This window comes from Petaurus breviceps, unplaced genomic scaffold, assembly GCF_028583685.1.
Source record: "Petaurus breviceps papuanus isolate PSGF00001 unplaced genomic scaffold, PetGlider_PUasm1.0 164, whole genome shotgun sequence".
Taxonomy (NCBI): Eukaryota; Metazoa; Chordata; class Mammalia; order Diprotodontia; family Petauridae; genus Petaurus; species Petaurus breviceps.
The window spans coordinates 5,665,196-5,684,329 of NW_027185735.1; the positions used below are offsets into that span (position 1 = coordinate 5,665,196).

The 19,134-nt window shown below is 40.2% G+C and overlaps 1 protein-coding gene across 5 annotated transcripts in view; it reads left to right on the forward strand.

The window, feature by feature from the left end:
* Positions 1-18,671, forward strand: part of PRORP (protein only RNase P catalytic subunit) — an 86,792-nt gene extending 68,121 nt beyond the window's left edge. For 4 of the 5 annotated variants that reach the window (XM_069082244.1, XM_069082245.1, XM_069082241.1 and 1 more), the window contains 3 exons: positions 4,311-4,459; positions 11,057-11,252; positions 18,065-18,671. In XM_069082244.1, the coding sequence (XP_068938345.1) occupies positions 4,311-4,459; positions 11,057-11,252; positions 18,065-18,196 (477 nt within the window). In that variant the 3' untranslated portion in view covers positions 18,197-18,671. The remainder of the gene's footprint in view (positions 1-4,310; positions 4,460-11,056; positions 11,253-18,064) is intronic. The other variant, XM_069082243.1, reaches the window with a different exon arrangement.
* The last annotated feature ends 463 nt before the right edge of the window (positions 18,672-19,134 follow it).

Below are 19,134 nucleotides of genomic sequence, written 5' to 3' on the forward strand. Positions count from 1 at the left end.
TAAGTCTTACTTTGTGGATGGGCCCAGACTTCCATTACTAGCCTAGTCCTCCATTGTCCATCTACTTCCCACTCTTGAGCCTATCAAAATATCAGTCTACCCTTTAACTGGCATAGCCCACCATTGTCTGTAGGCTCCTGTACAGCCTCCAGCAATTTCCCCTTCCTTACTCATTGACCTCATCTGACTTCTCCTGAAGACCCTCCCCAAACTCCTCCTCTAGACCACCCCTAGATTCCTCCCCCAGCTTTCTGTATATAAGACCCCATCTTCCCTCCATGTGGTGTGAGAGCACCATAGAATGACCTAGCACAGACTTACTCTGTGTCTAATACAAGGGAAATTTTAATAAACTTTACTTTTCTTTGACTGAGAAGACTTGAGTAGAATTCATTCGGCAGGACCCAGCATGTTGGTATTTTGGGGTCTCCAGATCAACCCTAACCCTCTTTATGGGTACCCTCTTCATTACTTCATACAAAGCATTGTGCTAAGTGCTAGGAATACAAATAGAAAAGCAAGATTGTATCTGCTTTCCAAGGAGCTCACATTTTAATGGAGGAGGCAACATAAATAGGAGGTTTTAGCTACAAATCAAATGGAATGGCATTGTGGTAAAAGCAGATGATAATTCATATTTCTCATCATAAAATCATACTCATTTCTGATGCTGGACTTTTTGTCTATGTCAGGTACTACAATGGAGAGAATTTCTTGTTTGAAGTTTTCAGTAACTGTGACTGCAACATCTGTAGAAGCAGTTGCCAAGTTAACTCTCTCCAAGGATTAAATTCCCTGGATGTTGTCTTTAGGCTCATGGCTGGAAGCAGAGCTACTGGTTTTCGGGGGAAACAATTCTGCTGTCAGAGCTCTTAGGCCCATGGTCCTTCCTGGGCTTTCTCTAACTAGTCTTAAGTTGTAACTGAGGTGTCATTTGATTTGACTATGAGAAGCTGCCTTTTGTCTCTCCCTCACAGTTCCTTATTAATTCCTCTAAACTGGCTTGCTAATGTTATACCCAAAACACGAGCAAGACCCGAGTAACAATTTAGAAGTGAACCCTTTATTGGCATCATGTTGGCTGATGGGGCCCCTCCCCAAATTGTACAGCAGCAAACCCAGGCAAAGCCTCAGCTTTTAAAGGGACAGCATGCCGCCAAAGGTTAAGGTTAGGTATTATGTAAGCAGGAACTTGTGTAGGATAAAATCAATGATTGGTCAGTACACATTTTGAAATTCCCATGCCTGCTAAGTCTCCCTAGTCTAAACCCGACAGCCCACCCACGGATGTGAAAGAGAGCTGGCTGGGGGAGGGCAGAGCTGGACCTGGCAGTCTGCCCACTTCCGTGAAGGAGAGCTGGAGTTGGGGGAGGGGAAAGAATGGGGCCAGGTACAGCACTGCCTTCTGAGTAGTGGTTGGTAGAGATTTAGAGACCAAAGGTCTTAATTTAAAATTAAATAAACACTTAATTTCCCTTTATTCTTTTAGTAAGAGGTACTAAAAGCTTCTGTTCTTACTCTACTTTTTAGCTTCCTTTTATGGGTTCTCTTCCCCCATTAGAATGTAAGTTCCTTGAGGGTAGGGCCTGTCATTGCCTCCCAGTTGTTCTTCAACTAGACTTCCCCTCAACAAGACTTCCATTTCCTCAATCCCTGAGTACTTTCTCCAGCTACTGCCCCTCCTATAATTTCACTTTCCTCTTTCTCCACTTGAGTAATTTTACCTACTTCAGAATTAGGTAATATTTGTAAAGCACTTTGCACAGTGCCTGGAATGTAGTAGAGAATTAATTAATACTTGTTCCCTTCACCTTCAGACTTCAGCCACACAGTTAGCCATTTCAGCTCTAAATAACCTCTCCTTGATTCTCTTGCCCCACCAACACCCTCCTCAGTGCTTTTCTCTTGCCAAATTTTAGATTACTCCGAAGATCAGCCTTTCTCTGCTGCAATTCATCTGTGGAATGAAACTGGAGTAATTAACATAACCCTGCTGACTGGGCCCCTAGCTGCTTCAAGTTAGTCCTTTTATTCTTCCCTAAATAATTCCTTATCTCACTGCTGGGAACAACTATTTGAAACTTTCTCTTCTTTCATGCATTCCACCACTCCTTCACTCTTGACCCTCAGTTAAGAATTGTGCTGCTTACTTTACTGAGAACATTGTGACCATACAGCATTAACTTTCTCTTCCTAACTCTTCATGATATATCCTTCTCTCTCCTCCTTTCCTTTAACATCTGAAAAAGAGGTATCCTTTCTCCTTGCCCTGTACAAGTCCCATTCCCTTACCTGATTGCATGCATAATCTTCCTCCCCCCCTTCTCTCTCTCTCTCTCCCTTCCTTCCTTCCTTCTCATTCCCTCTCTCATCTTTATTCTTTCATCTACTGACTCCTTCCCTACAGCCTTCAAACATGCCCAAGCCTCTTCAGTTCTTCATCAACTTTCACTAGACTCTATCAAATCCTCAAGCTGTTGTTGTTTATCTCTCCTCCCTTTCTCAAACAAAATTCCAGAAAAGACTGTTTATAGTCACTGTCTTCACTTCCTCTCCTTTCATTCATTCCTCATTTCTTTGTACTCTGCCTTCTGACCTCATCTCTCAACTGAAATTGCTGTCTTCCAGTTTACCAGTGATCTCTTATTTGCTAAATCTGATTAACTATTCTCGGTCCTAATCCTTCTCACCAGTCTTCTGCTTTTGACACTGGTAACCACCCTCTCCTTCTGGATATAGTCTTCTATTTCCATGACACTTTTTTTTAACATTCCCTTTTTAAAATTTTGAATTCCAAATTCTCTCCTTCCTTCCCTCCCCTAAGACAGTAAGCAATTTTATTTAGGTTATACATATGCGGTTATGCAAAACATATTTCCATATTAATCATGTTGTGAAGTAAAACACAGACACACACACAATGACAAAAAAAGTGAAAAATGGTATACTTTGAACTCTATCCATTCTTTGGAGGTGGATAGCATTTTTCATCATGATTCCTTTGGAATTGTCCATGACTTTTTTCTCTCCTGTTATCTTCTACACATTTAACTTTTCCTCAGTCTCTTGTGCTTTCTCTTCATCCATATAATACCCCCTAACTGTGAATGTTCTGCAAGATTCTTGCCGTGGGCTACTCAGTGTCCAGCACGTAGCATGATCCAGAGACATGAAAAAGAAATGACCAGGCCACGTGTAGTTCAAGGAAGAAAGATGAACTCCATTTATTGATTCTCAGGACAAGGTTTTTATAGAGCAAAAGAGACAAAGGAAGGGGACTCAAGTATTCTAATCATTACCTTAGTCTGTTGTATCCTGGAAGTAACACAGATTAGATAATTTGATAAGGATTTGTTATCTAGGTGAATAAAGTCTTAGGGTAAGACCTTTCATGGTAGGCCTCAGGAATCTGCTAATGCAACCAGTCATAAATGGATGCAATTGAGAGCAAACTTCAAAGCAAAAGCTGCAATTCTCAAAAGACATCATGTTTAGAGCTGACCACCCAAAGATACCTGAGTGCTGAATCAAATATTTTGGCTCTCAATAGCTAAAATCTTGGTGTAGAGCCTATTGATCTTAGAACTCAAGTAACATCCTTATGAGTGTAACCTATAACAGAACTCAGGAGCTAACTTGACAAAAAGTCGCATCTCAAAGAGATTCTTGTTTTAAAGTCCACTATTAGGATTTAATATCTGAGTTCTGAACCAGGCTTCTTTGACTCCCCACAGATTCTGTCTCTTTTCTCTTCTACCTCTATACTCTTTCATCTGTTCCCATTGGTTTAACTATCAATCATCTCTATGCAGACAACTCCCTAATCTACATACATATTGGGGGGGGGGAGCACATTTCCTGAACTTAAGGCCCATATCAAGTCAGGTCAACAAGTATTTAATAAGCACTTGATACATACCAGACATTGTACTAAGCATTGAGGATTCAAAGAAATGAAAAAATAATCTGTGCTCCCCAGGAGCTCATAGCCTAATGGGAGGGACAACATGTAAACAACTATATACAAACAAAATGTAAACAGGTCAAATTGGACAATCTTAGAGGGGTAGCAGTAGCACTAGGGAGGATCAGAAAAGGCTTTTTATACAAGGTGGAATTTTTTCTCAGACTTGAAGAAAGACAAGAGGCAGAGATGACTGAGAGAATTCCAGGTATTGGGGCAGCCAGTAGGAATGCCCAGAGCTAGGGGTGGAATGTCTTTTGCAAGAAACTGATCACTCACAAGAAATGTTCTCCACCATAACATTTCCTCCTGTGTCTTTCCTCTGTATTGATTTTGTACCTTTCAGCTTCTTGATGTGGTTTCTCAAATAACAAAACAGAACCTCCAGGTGCTCGTCCTGGGTCGGAAGCATATGCTGAAGGGAAGTTCCAGGTGGCAAAAGAATGAAATGGCAGCAGTGCAGAACATGGCCTACTGCTTCTTTGCTGACAATGTGTGAGTATCTAGGACGATAGGCACATGCAGCTAATTTGTATATGAGTGGGTCTCAATAATATTTTGTTACAGCATTCCATCAAAGGTGGAACAAGCATTTAGTTAGCTGTGCTGTAAATAGAAAGATCAAGAACCATTTCAAGCAAGAATACATCCCCAAGCTTAATACCACATGAAGTTTGCCATCGAATTTTGTCAACATTTGAAAGATCCTTATTCCTAAGGAAGACTGACTTTCTTCAAATCCAGCCTCAGACACTTAACACTTACTAGCTGTGTGACCTTGGGCAAGTCACTTAACTCCAATTGCCCTACCCTCCCCCCTCCAAAAAGCAAAAAAAAAAAAAGACTGAGTTCCCTGCCTAAAGGCTTTAGAACTGGAAGGAACCCTAAAGACTATCTTGGCCAGAAACCCTTCATTTTGAGGATGAGAAAAGTTGAGGCCCTTTCTCTAGTCATTAGACATTCAATTTGTAATGTTGGCCAAATTTCTTTTGTGTCTCTGTGCCTATTTTTCTATTAGGTTTTTTTTTTTAAGTTTAACAGCATATCATTTTAGAGCTCCTGAATGGAAGTGACTACATAAATGCAGAGTATTGTTATCAGGAAAAAACCTAATTGAAAATGGACTCTATTGTATCATGGTCTGTATTGTATCATGTATCATATTGTATCATATGTTTAGTGCTGACTATAGTTACAAATTCACTTCTTATATTTGTGGCAGCAAGCACCCCAAGCCTCCCCAGGGTCGCTGCCACCACAGGTCCTTGGATCTGCTTTGACAAAGGAAAGCAACTCAAAATGGGTTAACAAGCTTACTTTTTTTTTTTTAAAGCAGTTGGGGTTAAGTAGCTTGCTCAAGGTTACACGGCCAGTTATTATTTCTGGGTGTGGTGCTGAGTATCTGAGCCCGGATTTGATCCAGGTCATCCCGACACTGGAGCCGGAGCTCTTACTCACTGAGCCACCTGGCCGCCTGCCTAAGCAATCGGGGTTAAGTAACTTGGTCAAGGTTACATGGCCAGGTGTTTCTGGGTGGGTGCTAAGTGTCTGGGCCCGGGATTCGATCTCCAGGTCTTCTCAACACTGGAGCCGGTGCTCTTACTCGCTGTGCTACCTGGCCGCCCCAACAAGCTTACTTTAATCAGATATATATCATTTACCTAGTTTAGGGGAAAAAGGTCAGCACCCCAAACTTCAGAATACACAGACAGAATTATCAAGTCAGAGAAGCAGATCAAGTAGACAGATTTCCAAACTGTCCAACCATTACATCCATACCAAACAACATCTGGGTTTCAAAGCCGGGGGCTGTGGAGAACGGCTTCCCAGAGTTTCATCAAATCACAGAACACTTCTCAAAGTGAGCCCCAAAACAAAGCCTCACATCAGGGCTTATATAGCCTTCTCCTGGCTCAGAGAATGTAACAACCTTATGGACCCACTGGCCAATCAAAAAGTATCTACTGAAAAACAAGTCTCCCACCCCAGGCTCCAGGTGCACTTTAGCCTAGGGGCAGGGAAGATCTTTAAAATTTACATTCCCATTACAATATTTGACTCAGTAATTTTCCTTACCCATATGTCCTTATATTTTTCAGTTATCTCTGATTTTCAATCCAGTCCAAATAACATTAATTATGTACAATTACCATATGCAATGGACTTTGCTAAGTACTAGGAATATAAAGACAAAACAAAAAAAATTCCTCTCCTCAAGGAAGGTATACAACATGTAAACATCAGAGGGTGCACATACATACAATAATTTGAGGTGGGAGAGCTCTAAAAACCTGTGGCACAGAAAAACACTTCCTGGAGGAAATAGCCCATATTTTCAACTTTGAAAAGAGCTGGGATTTGGGGCGGCTAGGTGATACAGTGAATAGAGCACTGGCTCTGGAGTCAGGAGGACCTGAGTTCAAATCCAGCCTCAGACACTTAACACTTACTAGCTGTGTGACCTTGGACAAGTCACTTAACCCCAATTGCCCTTCCTTCCCCCTCCAAAAAGCAAAAAAAAATTAATAATTGTTTGAAAAATAAAAGAAAAATAGACTGAAACTAGTTTCTGAAGGATTTTGAATTCCTAACTGTGAAGTTTTTATTTTATGCTAGAAGAAATAGGGAATCTCTGAAGGTTCTTGAAATAGCATGGTCAGGCTTGTGCCTTGGGAAGATATATCTTGGTAGTAAGTGAAGGACAAAAATTGGAGAGAGAATAGATCAGAAACCAAATGTCCAATTGTGAGAGCTATTGCAAAGTATGGTCATGTGACTGAGAGAGTGACAGATGTGGGGAGTGAAATCAGTTGATCAACAAACATTACTAAATACCTCTCACACCATGTGCCATGTACTGTGTTACGTGCTGTGAACCAAAGCCAAACCATCTCTGCCCTCAGGGAACTTACATTCTAACAGAGGAGACAACATGCACAAATACTGGCATACACAAGAGCATATATAATATGCTATATATATATGTATTATGTATGTGTGTTCATATGTGTGTGTAGACACACACACATGTGTATATATAGTAATGTTAGAAAGGAAGGCATTAGCAAGTGAGGGGAACCCATAAAGTCGTCATGCAGAAGGATAGATTTAAGCTGAATCTTGAAGGAAACCAAGGATTCCAAAAGGCAAGGATAAAAAGAAAGAATTTGAAGCATAGAGGACAGACAGTTCAAAAATATAGATAAGATATACATCTGTACAACTTGGTAGTAGGTAGGGGCCAAAATTAAAACAGGCTAAGCTTCTTTGGGCCACATATAGGTTTTTAGTGTCTCACTTTCCAAGTAAATGCATAATTAATGAATAAACTATTTCTCAAAAACACTTTTTTTATTGGAACATTATCCAGAAATTACAATTGGCAAATACTTCTTTGTGAAGTCACCTTAAAAGACTTCCTAGCAGCAGCAGCAGTTTCTTTTGAAATCTAAAAACTAATCTTAATAGCTGCCTCATTTTCTGAGTTTACTTGAAAAACTGTTGCACCCCACTGAGATTTTTCAACAATTTGGATACCTTAATTTGTTTTTGATGTTGTACAATTTGCTTAAGTATGGATGTTTTGATTCAGTATGGCAACCGAGATTGTATTCCTTTGGAATGAATATTACTTCTCAGCAAATAAGACAGTATTTTGTCTGTCATATAGATAAGCAAGTATCTATTTGTCCACTCTGGATTAAACACTCTGTTCTAATTAGATCTTCCATTTCTTTTTATCACCCATTTTATGAAGTCACCCCCAAACTAAAGAATCTCCACAGTAACTGCTCACATACAAAGAAATATTGAACTGAGGTCTGATCTTGGAGAGAGCACCAGCCATTCAAGTAACTTGGAGGATGGCCGCGAAGCAAGGGAGGGAGAAGAAGCCCTCGTATTGTTGCTGCATTGGCATGTGGCTGCACTCACTTTGTCCCTGTTCAACACTGATACAGAAACAGAAAACACAGTGAAAAGTTACAACTCTCACCTCTCTCAGACTAGACACAGACTGGCAATGGTCACTTGCCACAGGTCACATAACAGACAGTGTACAGTGGCAACACCCCCCCCCCCAAGTTACATGACAGGCACATCAGTGACTAGTGGAAGACAGGCTAAGTGGGGCACAGACAAAGGATTCATTACAACTTTACTTTCTTTAATATTCTCCACATTTTTCATGGGCAGCCTGCTTTGGCAGGCCATATGTTGTACAGGCCTGATATCATGTGTTAGAAATATCATGGTATCATATGTAAGAAAAAGTATAAAGGCCAGTGTGACCAGACCAGTAGAGCACTTACAAGATAGTAATAAGTGATAAAACGGGAAATATAGAATAGGTCTAGTCAGTCAATAATCAGCAAATATTTATTAAGCAGCTACTGTGTGCCAAGCACTGGGCTAAGCCCTAGGGATACAAAAAGAGACAAAAGATGGTCCCTGCCCTCAGGGATCTTATAATCTAATGGCCAGGTCATAGAGAGCTTAACATGCCAGAGTAGTTTATTGATTCTGTCATAAGTCTCTTCCCACTCCATCCTAGCCGCCAAAATGATATTCCTAAAACACAGGGCCAACCATAAACTCCAGTAGTTCCCTGTCATCTGATTTAGAATTGCTCTAAAATGTATATAAGACTTGTCATTCTTTTATCAGTCAGTCAGAATCTAAGTTCTGTATCCATGTATGTGTATTCTGCTAGCTTTAAGGGAATAAACAATATGCATCTATATATCACCTAACCTGTTTGCCTCTTTTAACCAGACTTTCAGGTCAGCAGTTAAAGTTCTCCCTCCTATGCTTCCTGACTTCCTTTAGATTCCATCTAAAATACCATCTTAAGGGTGGCTAAATGGGGCAGTGAATAGAGCACCAACCCTGGAGTCAGGAGGACCTGAATTCAAATCCGGCCTCAGATACTTAACACTTAGTAGCCATGTGAACTTGGACAAGTCACTTAACCCCAACTGCCCTGCCTTCCCCCCCTGCAAAACCAAAAAAAAAAAAAAGTTAAAATACCATCTTCTATAGGAAAGACTTGCCTCTTAATTCTAGTACCTTTTTTTATTCTGTATTATAACTTGTTTATACATATCTGTCTGCTTGTTGTTTTCCCTGTTAGATTGTGAGTTTCTTGAGGGTAGAGACTGTATTTTGCGTTTTTTTTGTATCCCCAGTGCTTAGCATAGTGCCTGGAATATAATAGACACTGAATAAGTGCCTATTGACTGACTGATTCGAAAGATAATAAGAAACCACTGGAGTTTATCAGGGGGAAGAGGTAGGGTGGACAGGGTGTAACGTAGTCAGACATGCCATTTACAAAAATCACTTTGGTGGCAGTGTGGAGAATGGAATGGGATAGTAGTCTCAACTAGAGATGGAGAAACTAGTCAGGAAGTTGTTGCAGTAATCTAAGGAAGAGGTGATGAGCTGCTGAATTAAACATGGTAGCCATATGACTAGAGAGGAGGACTTAGCCAAAAAAGTTATTTGCATATTAAAATAACAGTATTTTAGACTGAGTATGTAGGATAGGAACTAAGTGGATAGAGCACTGGCCCTGGAGTCAGAAGACCTGAATTCTAATCCAGCCTCAGACACTTCCTAGCTGTGTGATTCTGGGCAAGTCACTTAACCTCTGATTGCGTGACAATGGATCCACTTGACCTAGTGGAGAAGAAAATGGCAAACCACTCCAATATCTTTGCCAAGCCCCAAATGGGATCCCAAAGGGTGGGACACGGCTGAAAAATGACTGAACAACCAAGGCAGGATGAGTGGGAGTGAAGGATCAAGGACAGATCAGATAAGATTTGATCATTTGTTGATTAGGGTGTTGAGGGAGAGTGAAGACTCAAGAATGACTTTGAGGTTGGAAATCTGAGTGACTGAAAATTTGTGGGACCCTATAGAAAAATAGCAAAATGTGGAGGAAGCATGGATTTAGAAGGGAAGATAATTAGTTTTGTTTTGGACTTGTGATGTTTGAGATGCCTGTGAAGATATCCACGAAACAGCAATTGATTCTAGACTAGAGCTAGATATATAACTCTAGGAGTCATCTTCATAAAGATGATAATTATATCCATGGATACTAATGAAATTGCCAAAAGGCAAAAAATAGAAGGAGACTCAGGACAGAGTTTTTTGTCCCAGAGGAAGCTTTTTTTTTTTTACACAAGGAATTGAAATAGACTGACTTAAATTGAATCATTAGTAAGATTTCATCACATTTTGTAGTGAGAATTGCTCAGGACCCAGATGGTTACCAACATTCTTCCCACTTATGCAGAAATAGTCATATTTTTATATTAGGGGTGGGATTGATAGAGAAAAGTCATAATTGTCTCTGGGACTTTAGGAAATCATGAGTCCATAGTGATTCTTGAAGGGGGGAAACCTTTCTAATAAAGGAAGTTTCTGGTCTGAGTAACTCTGTAGCAAATACTTTGAAAAATGCAAATTTCAGCTTCCATTTGGGGTTTGCCAAGGAAAGTATGGTGTATAATACCCACCTCTAGGCTTGTTCTGTGAGTTTTGGAGGGAAGAATTGCTTGATTTAATCTGTGTTATAAATAGAAAAAATATGCTTTGGTCACAAATTAGCATTTAGGAACTGAAAGTTGGGGTTTTAAAGAGTTTTAAACAACTTAACTGAGTAAAGTAAAACCCTAAATTGTAGACCTTCAACAGATCAGATCATCTTCCCTTTCAGTCTTTTGTACTCTTTTTTTTTTTTAAACAATTGGGGTTAAGTAACTTGCTCAAGGTTACAGGCCAGTTATTTTTTTGTGTGTGGGTGCCAGGTATCTGCGGCTGGAACCAATCCCGGGTCTCCCAACGCTGGGGCTGGCACTCTTACCCACTGCGCCACCTGGCCACCCCTTTTGTACTCTCTTTGAAATGTTACTCTTTGTATTATAAAGACCTGCAGTGGGTAATGAGTATTACTGTATTCATAGTATCAAGAATTTAGAACACTTCTTCAAACAGTAGTAAAGAAATATATATCATAGAGAGGACAATTATGTCTCTTTCTCTTGACTCTTCAGAGCTCCCTCCCTTTTTGTTTTAATTCAGCTCAGAAGATGATGCCTTCCTATTATATGCCACTCTGCACTCAGGGAACCACTGCAGATTTCTCACCAGAGATTTGATGCGGGACCACAAAGCCTGTCTCCCTGATGACAAGACTCGACATCTGTTCTTTAGATGGCAGCAGGGACATCAGCTTGTGTTCCTCAACTATTACCCAGGAAAAAAGATCGTTTTTCAGGTATGTTCTCACATTTCTGTATTGGGTCAGTACAGTATGATCTTGGTTAAGAATGTGAGACAAAAAAAAAGCATCATTTTAGAAAGGCCAAACACAAACTATTAGCTGTTAAAGAGGATTCCTCCTCCCTCCTTTCCTTCCAAAATTGTAATTGTTTCATTTTTTCTCTACTGTCTGTCTGAAATTTTCTGGGTTATAAAAACAAAAAGTTTCTAACACAAAAAAAGTTTTCAGTATTCATTGATATCACTGAAAGAACTTAAGAATTCATGAAATGTACCTTCATAGATAGGTTTGGTTTGGTTTTTAAAACTTTTATTATTTACTTATTTGTTAAGCACTATAGAATCAAATCATTATTATCTATTATTCACTAAAGAATCAAAACTCCTTTAAGATTCTTCATACTTCTTCCATTGCTCAATATATATATATATATCTCTATTAGTTCTGGTGAGTTCTCCTTTTGTTAGGCCAGATGCACATTAGCAAATAAAATAAACTAGTGTAATCTTGGGCTGCATTAAAGAGATATTATTCTCTTCTAGTCTAGAAACATAATAGGGCCATCCATAATTTGACTACATTTGGAATCTCTCATTCAATTTTAAGTTCCACATTTAAGAAGTAACATTGATAAACTGGAGAACATCCAGGAGAGGGCAACAAAGATTTGGGAATGGCACTTTGAAATCATGGGAACTGATGACACCAAATAAAATAATATAAAGGGAAAAGAGATGAGGACAGAGCCTTGGGGGACTCCCATGGCTAACTGTCATGATCTGAATAAAGATCCAGCAAAAGAGACTGAGCAGGAGTAGTCAGACAGATAGGAGGAGAATCAGAAGAGAGTAGTGTTACAGAAACCTGGAGGAGACCATCAAGAAGACAGTAATCAGGACTGCGAGGCAGAAGGGCTGACTGCCAGTCTGAGGACCAGAGCGGAAAGCTGGTGCCAGTAGCTCTGGATGCAGTAGCCACCAGAGGTCTGGAGCCAACTCAGCCGTGGCATAGTCCTGGTTTGGTTCCCCAGGGGCCCATGGTGAGCAGCCCTGGCCTGGACCTGTGCTTGGCATTGAGCCTGCAACTATTGAACCCCCAGCCCTCCTTGACCAATAATACTGGTTATACCAGGCAAGAAAACAACATTACTACCCCTTCCACAGCACCACCAGCCAATGGGTCCCTGTCCCAGGGTGCAGTCATTGTCATCACTATATTCTTGGTCCTGGGTCTCCTCCTCCTGGTAGTGGCCCTAGCCCTGATGGGCTGGAAGCCTTATGAAAAACACCAGACAGAGGGTACCTACCAGTCCAGTCCAGTGGAACCTAGGGAATGCCTGGGTTCCACTGCCCCCCAATCTGAAGCTCCCCCCTGAGGAGTAGCTTGTCTGAGCACTCCATCCCCCCTTTTCCTGCATATAACCCCATGCTCTGTTTCTGATTTTGGACCTACCCAATACTGGGCACTCAACCACTTTGACAACTCCCTTTAGGGAGCATCTTAGATAACACTGAAGTCCTCAGGTGCTAGGAAGTGGGCAAAGGAGTATTGTCTAAGCTACTGACCATAGCCACCTTCACTGCACCACCCAGCCTGCTGCAGACTTTTGACTTTGTTCTGTAGACATTGGCCTGGGACTGATGACTACTATTTCTTCTTTTCCTGACTTGAGCTCTCTCCCCTGATGGCCTGCTCCTGCCTTTCAACTCTGGTCTCCATGCCTTTCGGTTGTCCCATGCAGCTGAGACAACCCCAGGTCCCCAGGACTTGAAAAACAAGGCACGGGTCTGAGTGTCTTTCTGGGGTTAGGGTGGGCGCAAAAGGTCTGGGCCCTCTTCTTCTTTGTGGGGAGGGGCAAAGACTTTGATGGGCACTGAAACCAAGCACCCCTTCCCCCTTTCCAGGCCATTTGATTAACATTCTACCTTCCCAGTGGCAGCATAACTCTCTCAGGGCTAATTTTCCTCTCCAGGTGAATAATAATAGGTATTTGAACTGAAAAGGAGGTGCTTGGAAAAGTCTTTAACCCCTTCTGAAAAACCTCCCCTACTTCCTTTCTTTGAAATTTCCTTCTTTTAGGGGCGGCCAGGTGGCTCAGTGAGTAAGAGCACCAGCCCCAGAGTCGAGATGACCTGGGATCGAATCTGGGCTCTGATACTTAGCATCACATCCAGAAATAACTGCCCGTGTAACCTTGAGCAAGTTACTTAACCCAATTGCTTTAAAAAAAAAAGAAAGAAAGAAAGAAATTTCCTTCTCTCCCTGGTCCCTCCTTTTTTCCTCTCCCTTTCCATCACCACTCTCTCCAATTCCCTAGAACTGTCCTTGGGAGGGGTTGCTTGATTTGTATTTTTTTTAAGATGGTCATAAGGTCAAAAAGAAAAAGAAAACAATAATCAACACTGCCAAAGACTTCCGAAATGTCAAGAAGGATGAGGATTGAGAAAAGACCATTAGATTTGTCAGATAAGAAATCATTGGTTACTTTGGAGAGAGCAGTTGCACTTGAATGATGAAGTCAGAATTTCAGAACTGCACCAAAAGCTAACCATAAGCCCATAACCATAAGAGCAGTAAGAAAGGGGAACTATCAGAAAAGCTAACTCCCACTCAGGCAAACAAGTAGAAAATATCCAAGCAGAACCAAAGACTAGCAAGAGACAGATACAATTTTTTTTTAAAAGAAACGTATAATTTATCTGGAGGCATCAAAATCAGACTTGCCCAAAATAGCCCTAGAATAGTTAGGAAGGTCTGGGAGAGATAGGGACCAAGAGAAGAAGAACAAAGTGAAGATGAGCCATTACTCAGATTAGGGCACCCCAGCCCTAGGTCTATTTCTATCCTAAAAGAGGACCCTGAAGATCTAGCACTCTGAACCTCAAAGATCCACAATGGCCTTAACCTTAAGAGGTGGAAATCAAGGGTGAGACTAAGCAAGATCAGCCATTTCACCCAGAAGTTTAGTAGGAGGCAAAACCTCTGGCCCTGGCGCAGAACCCCAGTTTAGGATCTGAGGCTAGAGACACAAGTAAAGAATACACTGAAGTATGCTAGAACCAGCTCAAACCAACTTGGGAGATAATTGTTAAATTTTCAGTATGGGGCAGCTAGGTGGCATAGTGAATAGAGCACCGGCCCTGAAGTCAGGAGGACCTGAGTTCAAATCCAGCCTCAGACACTTAACACAAAAAAACTAGCCGTGTGACCTTGGGCAAGTCACTTAACCCCAATTGCCCTCCAAAAAATAAAGTTTCAGTGTGAACATTTACACTTCATAAATGGGCAAATGCTACCAGAGCCTGATTTTATTATTTTGTTAATTGTGTAGACTTAAGAAAGTGACAAAGAAAATTATAATAATACAAATTGAACTTATAGGTGTATGGTGCATACTTCCCTCCCCCTAACCCGCCCCTAGAGCTGATGGTTAAACATTTACCTGCACACCTCAGAATACACTAGTGTAGAAAGGAGGAAGGAGTAGGTAGATTTTATTTCTCATAACTGAGGTTACTGAGAGGAAAATGTTAATATTGTACTTTGCATCATGAGCACACATCTTCTAAAAATAATTTTTATTAATATATCATAATTCTTATGCAAACAATGTTCTACTTAGAGATAGAAATGACCAAATTGACAGTTTCCTCATGTCCTATTTCCTACACAAGTCATTTTTGAAGTGAGATTTGTCAGAATCTTGAACAAAGAAAATTTCACTGTATGATAAAACACTTTTATACAACTCAAGAGTAAGTAAGTTAACATTTTATTTAATCAAACAAAACAATTGGCATTTGATTTTTGGGGTCTGGCCTTAGACAATTTCCTAAAATCACTCAGTCTGTATATAGTTACTTCTCTCAAGGGCTCTCCCTCCCACCTAGTCACAGGTGACTTGAAATAATCAAATAGAGCTCCTCCCTCAGGGAGGGGGAGAGAGAGACACACACACACACAAACACACACCACAAATTGTAGAGACAGGATAGTACAGAGAAGGGAAAAGTCATAAGCAAAACAAACTGATCCCAAAGGGGAGATTAAGAGGAAGGGGAAAAGAACTGAAAACAGATGTCCCTCAATTGGGGAATGACTGAATAAATTATGATAAGAGAATATAATAGAAAAGAGAGAATTTCTGGGAATCTTTGGAAACAGGCCCTGACAAAGAATGAATTGAGCAAAACCAGGAAAACATTTAATACAATGAAAACAGTCTTGTAAAGAAACAACTTTGAAAGACCTAAGAACTTTTCTCCCAGAAGTCCCTAACCATGTTTTCAGAGGAGCTATATAATGCTTCATGTTCCCCACCCCTTGACAGACTCAGGGTTCATAAAGAGATATGCATTTTGGGGCATGGCAATTGTGTGGATTTGTTTTGTTTGACTATATTTGTTACAAGGGTTTTTTCCTTCTTCATTGGAAGGGGTTGGAGGGGATGATAGAAGAAGTTACCAAGAAAAGAAAAAGAGGGGGGGCCGGCCAAGTGGCTCAGTGAGTAAGAGTACCGGCCCTAGTGTCGGGATGACCTGGGAATCAAATCCGGGCTCAGACACTCAGCACCACACCCAGAAATAACTGGCCGTGTAACCTTGAGCAAGTTACTTAACCCCGATTGCTTAAAAAAAAAAAAGAGGAAGACCATTAACACATTTTTATAAGTACATAGAAGAATACAGAAGGTAGATGAAAAGGAACATATAAGTGAGACTGTTTTGAAAGTAATAGAGCACCAGCCCTGGAGTCAGGAGGACTTGAGTTCAAATTCGGCCTCAGACACTTAACACAAAAAAACTAGCCATGTGACCTTGGGCAAGTCACTTAACCCCAATTGCCCTACCTTCCCCCCTTCAAAAAGCAAAAGAAAGAAAGGAAGTAATGAATTGAGACACTTGATACTTACTAGCTGTGTGATCCTGGGGTAAGTCACTTAACCCTGAATGCCACACACACACACACACACACACACACTGGATTGGATTCATTATATATTTTGTTTAAAAAGTAAATGGTACGTAATAGAAATTCATGACTTCATATACAATTCTCCTTTGTGTTCAATTTTATTAAATAGCCTTAACTTTAAAACTTCTTTAAAATAATATTTAGTTTTTTCTCCATTACATGTAAAGACAATTTTTAGCATTCATTTAAAAAAAATTTTGAGTTCTAAATTTTCTCTCTTCCTCTCTCACCTACCCTCTTTCTGAGAGGATGTAGGTTATACATGTTCAGTCATACCAAACATATTATAATATTAGTCATGTTGTGAAAGAAGACACAGATCTAAAAGGGGAAAAAAAAACATGAAAAAATAAAATGAAAAATAGTATGCTTTGGTCTGTATTATTTCTCTGGAAGTGGAGAACATTTTTCACATCATGAGTCCTTTGGAATTGTCTTAGATCATTGTATTGCTAAGAATAACTAAGTTATTCACAGTTGAACTTTAATACTTTTTTAAAACTATTATTTTTAATAGAACTGTCCAAAAGTGGAATATGCTGTCTAGAGAAGCTAGTCAATTGTACCTCACTTCAGATCTTCAGGCATAAGCTAGTTGATCACTTGTTAGGTAGAGGGGATTCCTGTACAGGTCTAGCTTGGACTAAAAGTTATCTAAGTTATCTTCCATCTCAGTCAGTCAGCAAGTATTACTAAATGCTACCTGATGTATGCTATGTGCTGTGCCTGGGGCATAAAAGGTTAATACAGAGTAGAAAGAAGGCATTGACAATGGGGGGGGGGGGGTACTAGAGGGGACAAGGAACTACCAGGAAAAAGGCCTTTTGCAGAAGGTGATGTTTGACCTGAGACTTGAAGGAAGCCAGGAGATAGAGATGAGAAGGGAGGGAGAGCATTCCACGGATGGGGGGACAGTCTGTGGGGTGGCACAGAGGCAGGAGATGAGCTGCTGTAGTTGTATCACAGAGCACCTGGAGAAGAATGAGGTGTTGTTAGAAGACTGGAAAAGTAGGGAGGGATCAGATTCTGAGAGACTTTAAATGCCAGGGAAGATTTACTAGATTCTGGAGCCAACAAGGAACCATTAGAGTATAATTGATTGGGGGATGTGGGGAGCAGGGGATGACGAATCGACCTGTGCTTTAGGAAAATCAGTTTTGACAGCTGAATAGAAGATGGACTGGAACAGGGAGAGACTTTAGGCAAGGAGACCAGCCACAAAGATATTTCAATAGTTTAGGTATGAGGCAATGAAGACCTGCTCTAATATAGTGGCTATGTGAGTGGAGAAAAATGAATTTTGGAGGTCATGCAGATAGAATTGAGTATGTTTGGGCAGCTGGGTGGTGCAGTGAATAGAGCACTGGCCTTGGAGTCAGGAGGACCTGAGTTCAAATTTGGCCTCAGGCACTTAACACTTACCAGCCATGTGACCTTGGGCAAGTCACTTAACCCCAATTGCCCTCCAAAAAGTAAAAAAAAAAAAAAAAAGAATTGAGTATGTTGTGGGTGTTGTGAGATGTAGAGATCAGTGATACGATCATTTCTTTCTATAGCTGAGAAGGAGTTGAAGAGCAGACATGAGAATTGAGTAGATTGGAACTGGAAGTTAGGCTTTTTGAGAGATTATCAATGTGTATGTCGAAGTTCCTGCTATGAGAGCAAGAGTTGTAAATATGAGAAAGACCAGGCCAGGTACTGAACTCATTGAGCAATGAAGAATGATCTAGGGAGTTCATTAGATAATTCTGTCATTCTTTCAGGTCAGTGTTGCTATCAATATATTCTGTCAATATTAACATAAATCTTATGTCTTGTTTCTGATTCAACAGTCTGTTCTCACCTATAATACAGTGGTACAAACAACAGGAGACTCATGGCACATACCATATGATGAAAACATGGTGGAAAGATATTCCTATGAAGTACCAACTAAATGGCTTTGCCTTCAGCAAAAAAACTGAAGCTTCTAGCCTGGACTAGATGGCCTCTGGGTGCCCTTCCTGCTCTAGATCTGTGGTCTTCACTAAATGTCTGTACCACTTTGGCTACTGCAAAACAAAGTGGTTCTCATACAGGAGGATAGGTAATCCAGGACTGGAGCTCTGCATATGCTCTGGAAAAGAAGAAAATATTACTGCTGTTTATTCCATCAAACCTACAATTTTAATAAGCAGTTTTAAATTAAATGAGACATTTAATCTTCATTTCAGATTGCATTTTCCAGTATGACTTTCCTTCTGTTGTACAGTATTATTTGTGAAAGCTTGCCTGTTTTTCTCACATATCTTTATCAGGGCTACCTCTAATGTATTCATCTGTCATTGACTTTAAGATTTTATAGATTTGATGATTATAGATATTTGGTGCCACCCAACAATAAAACAGTTGACTACAATTATTTGTTTTCCTTGAATAAATGTTGATGATTTCTATGGATTAATTTTGCATGCTGCTATTTTATTGAAGCTATAATTATTTTGATTACCATATTATTGGTTTGCTAGAATTTTCTATGTGAACCATTATATCATCTGCAAATAGGGATAATTGCCCCTCCTCTTTGCTTATACCTATTCCTTTAGTTTCTTCCTCTTGTCTTGTTGTTATAGCTAGAATTAATTATACTTGGTCATAGTAGAGAAAGGAGGCTTAACTTTTGGGGAAACTTCCAGTACTTTTCTGTCATAATTCATGCTAGCTTATGGGTAAGTATTAAATAAATACTGTTAACTATGTTGAAAGGAGACCATACTAGGAGAGGAACTTCTTTGACAGGGATTTCTGAGAAAACTAGAAAGAAGTTTGGCAGAACGTAGCTTTAAATAAACATCTTAAATATACTCCAATAAGAATCAATTCCAAGTATATGTGATTAAAGGCTTTCAAAATAATAAATATA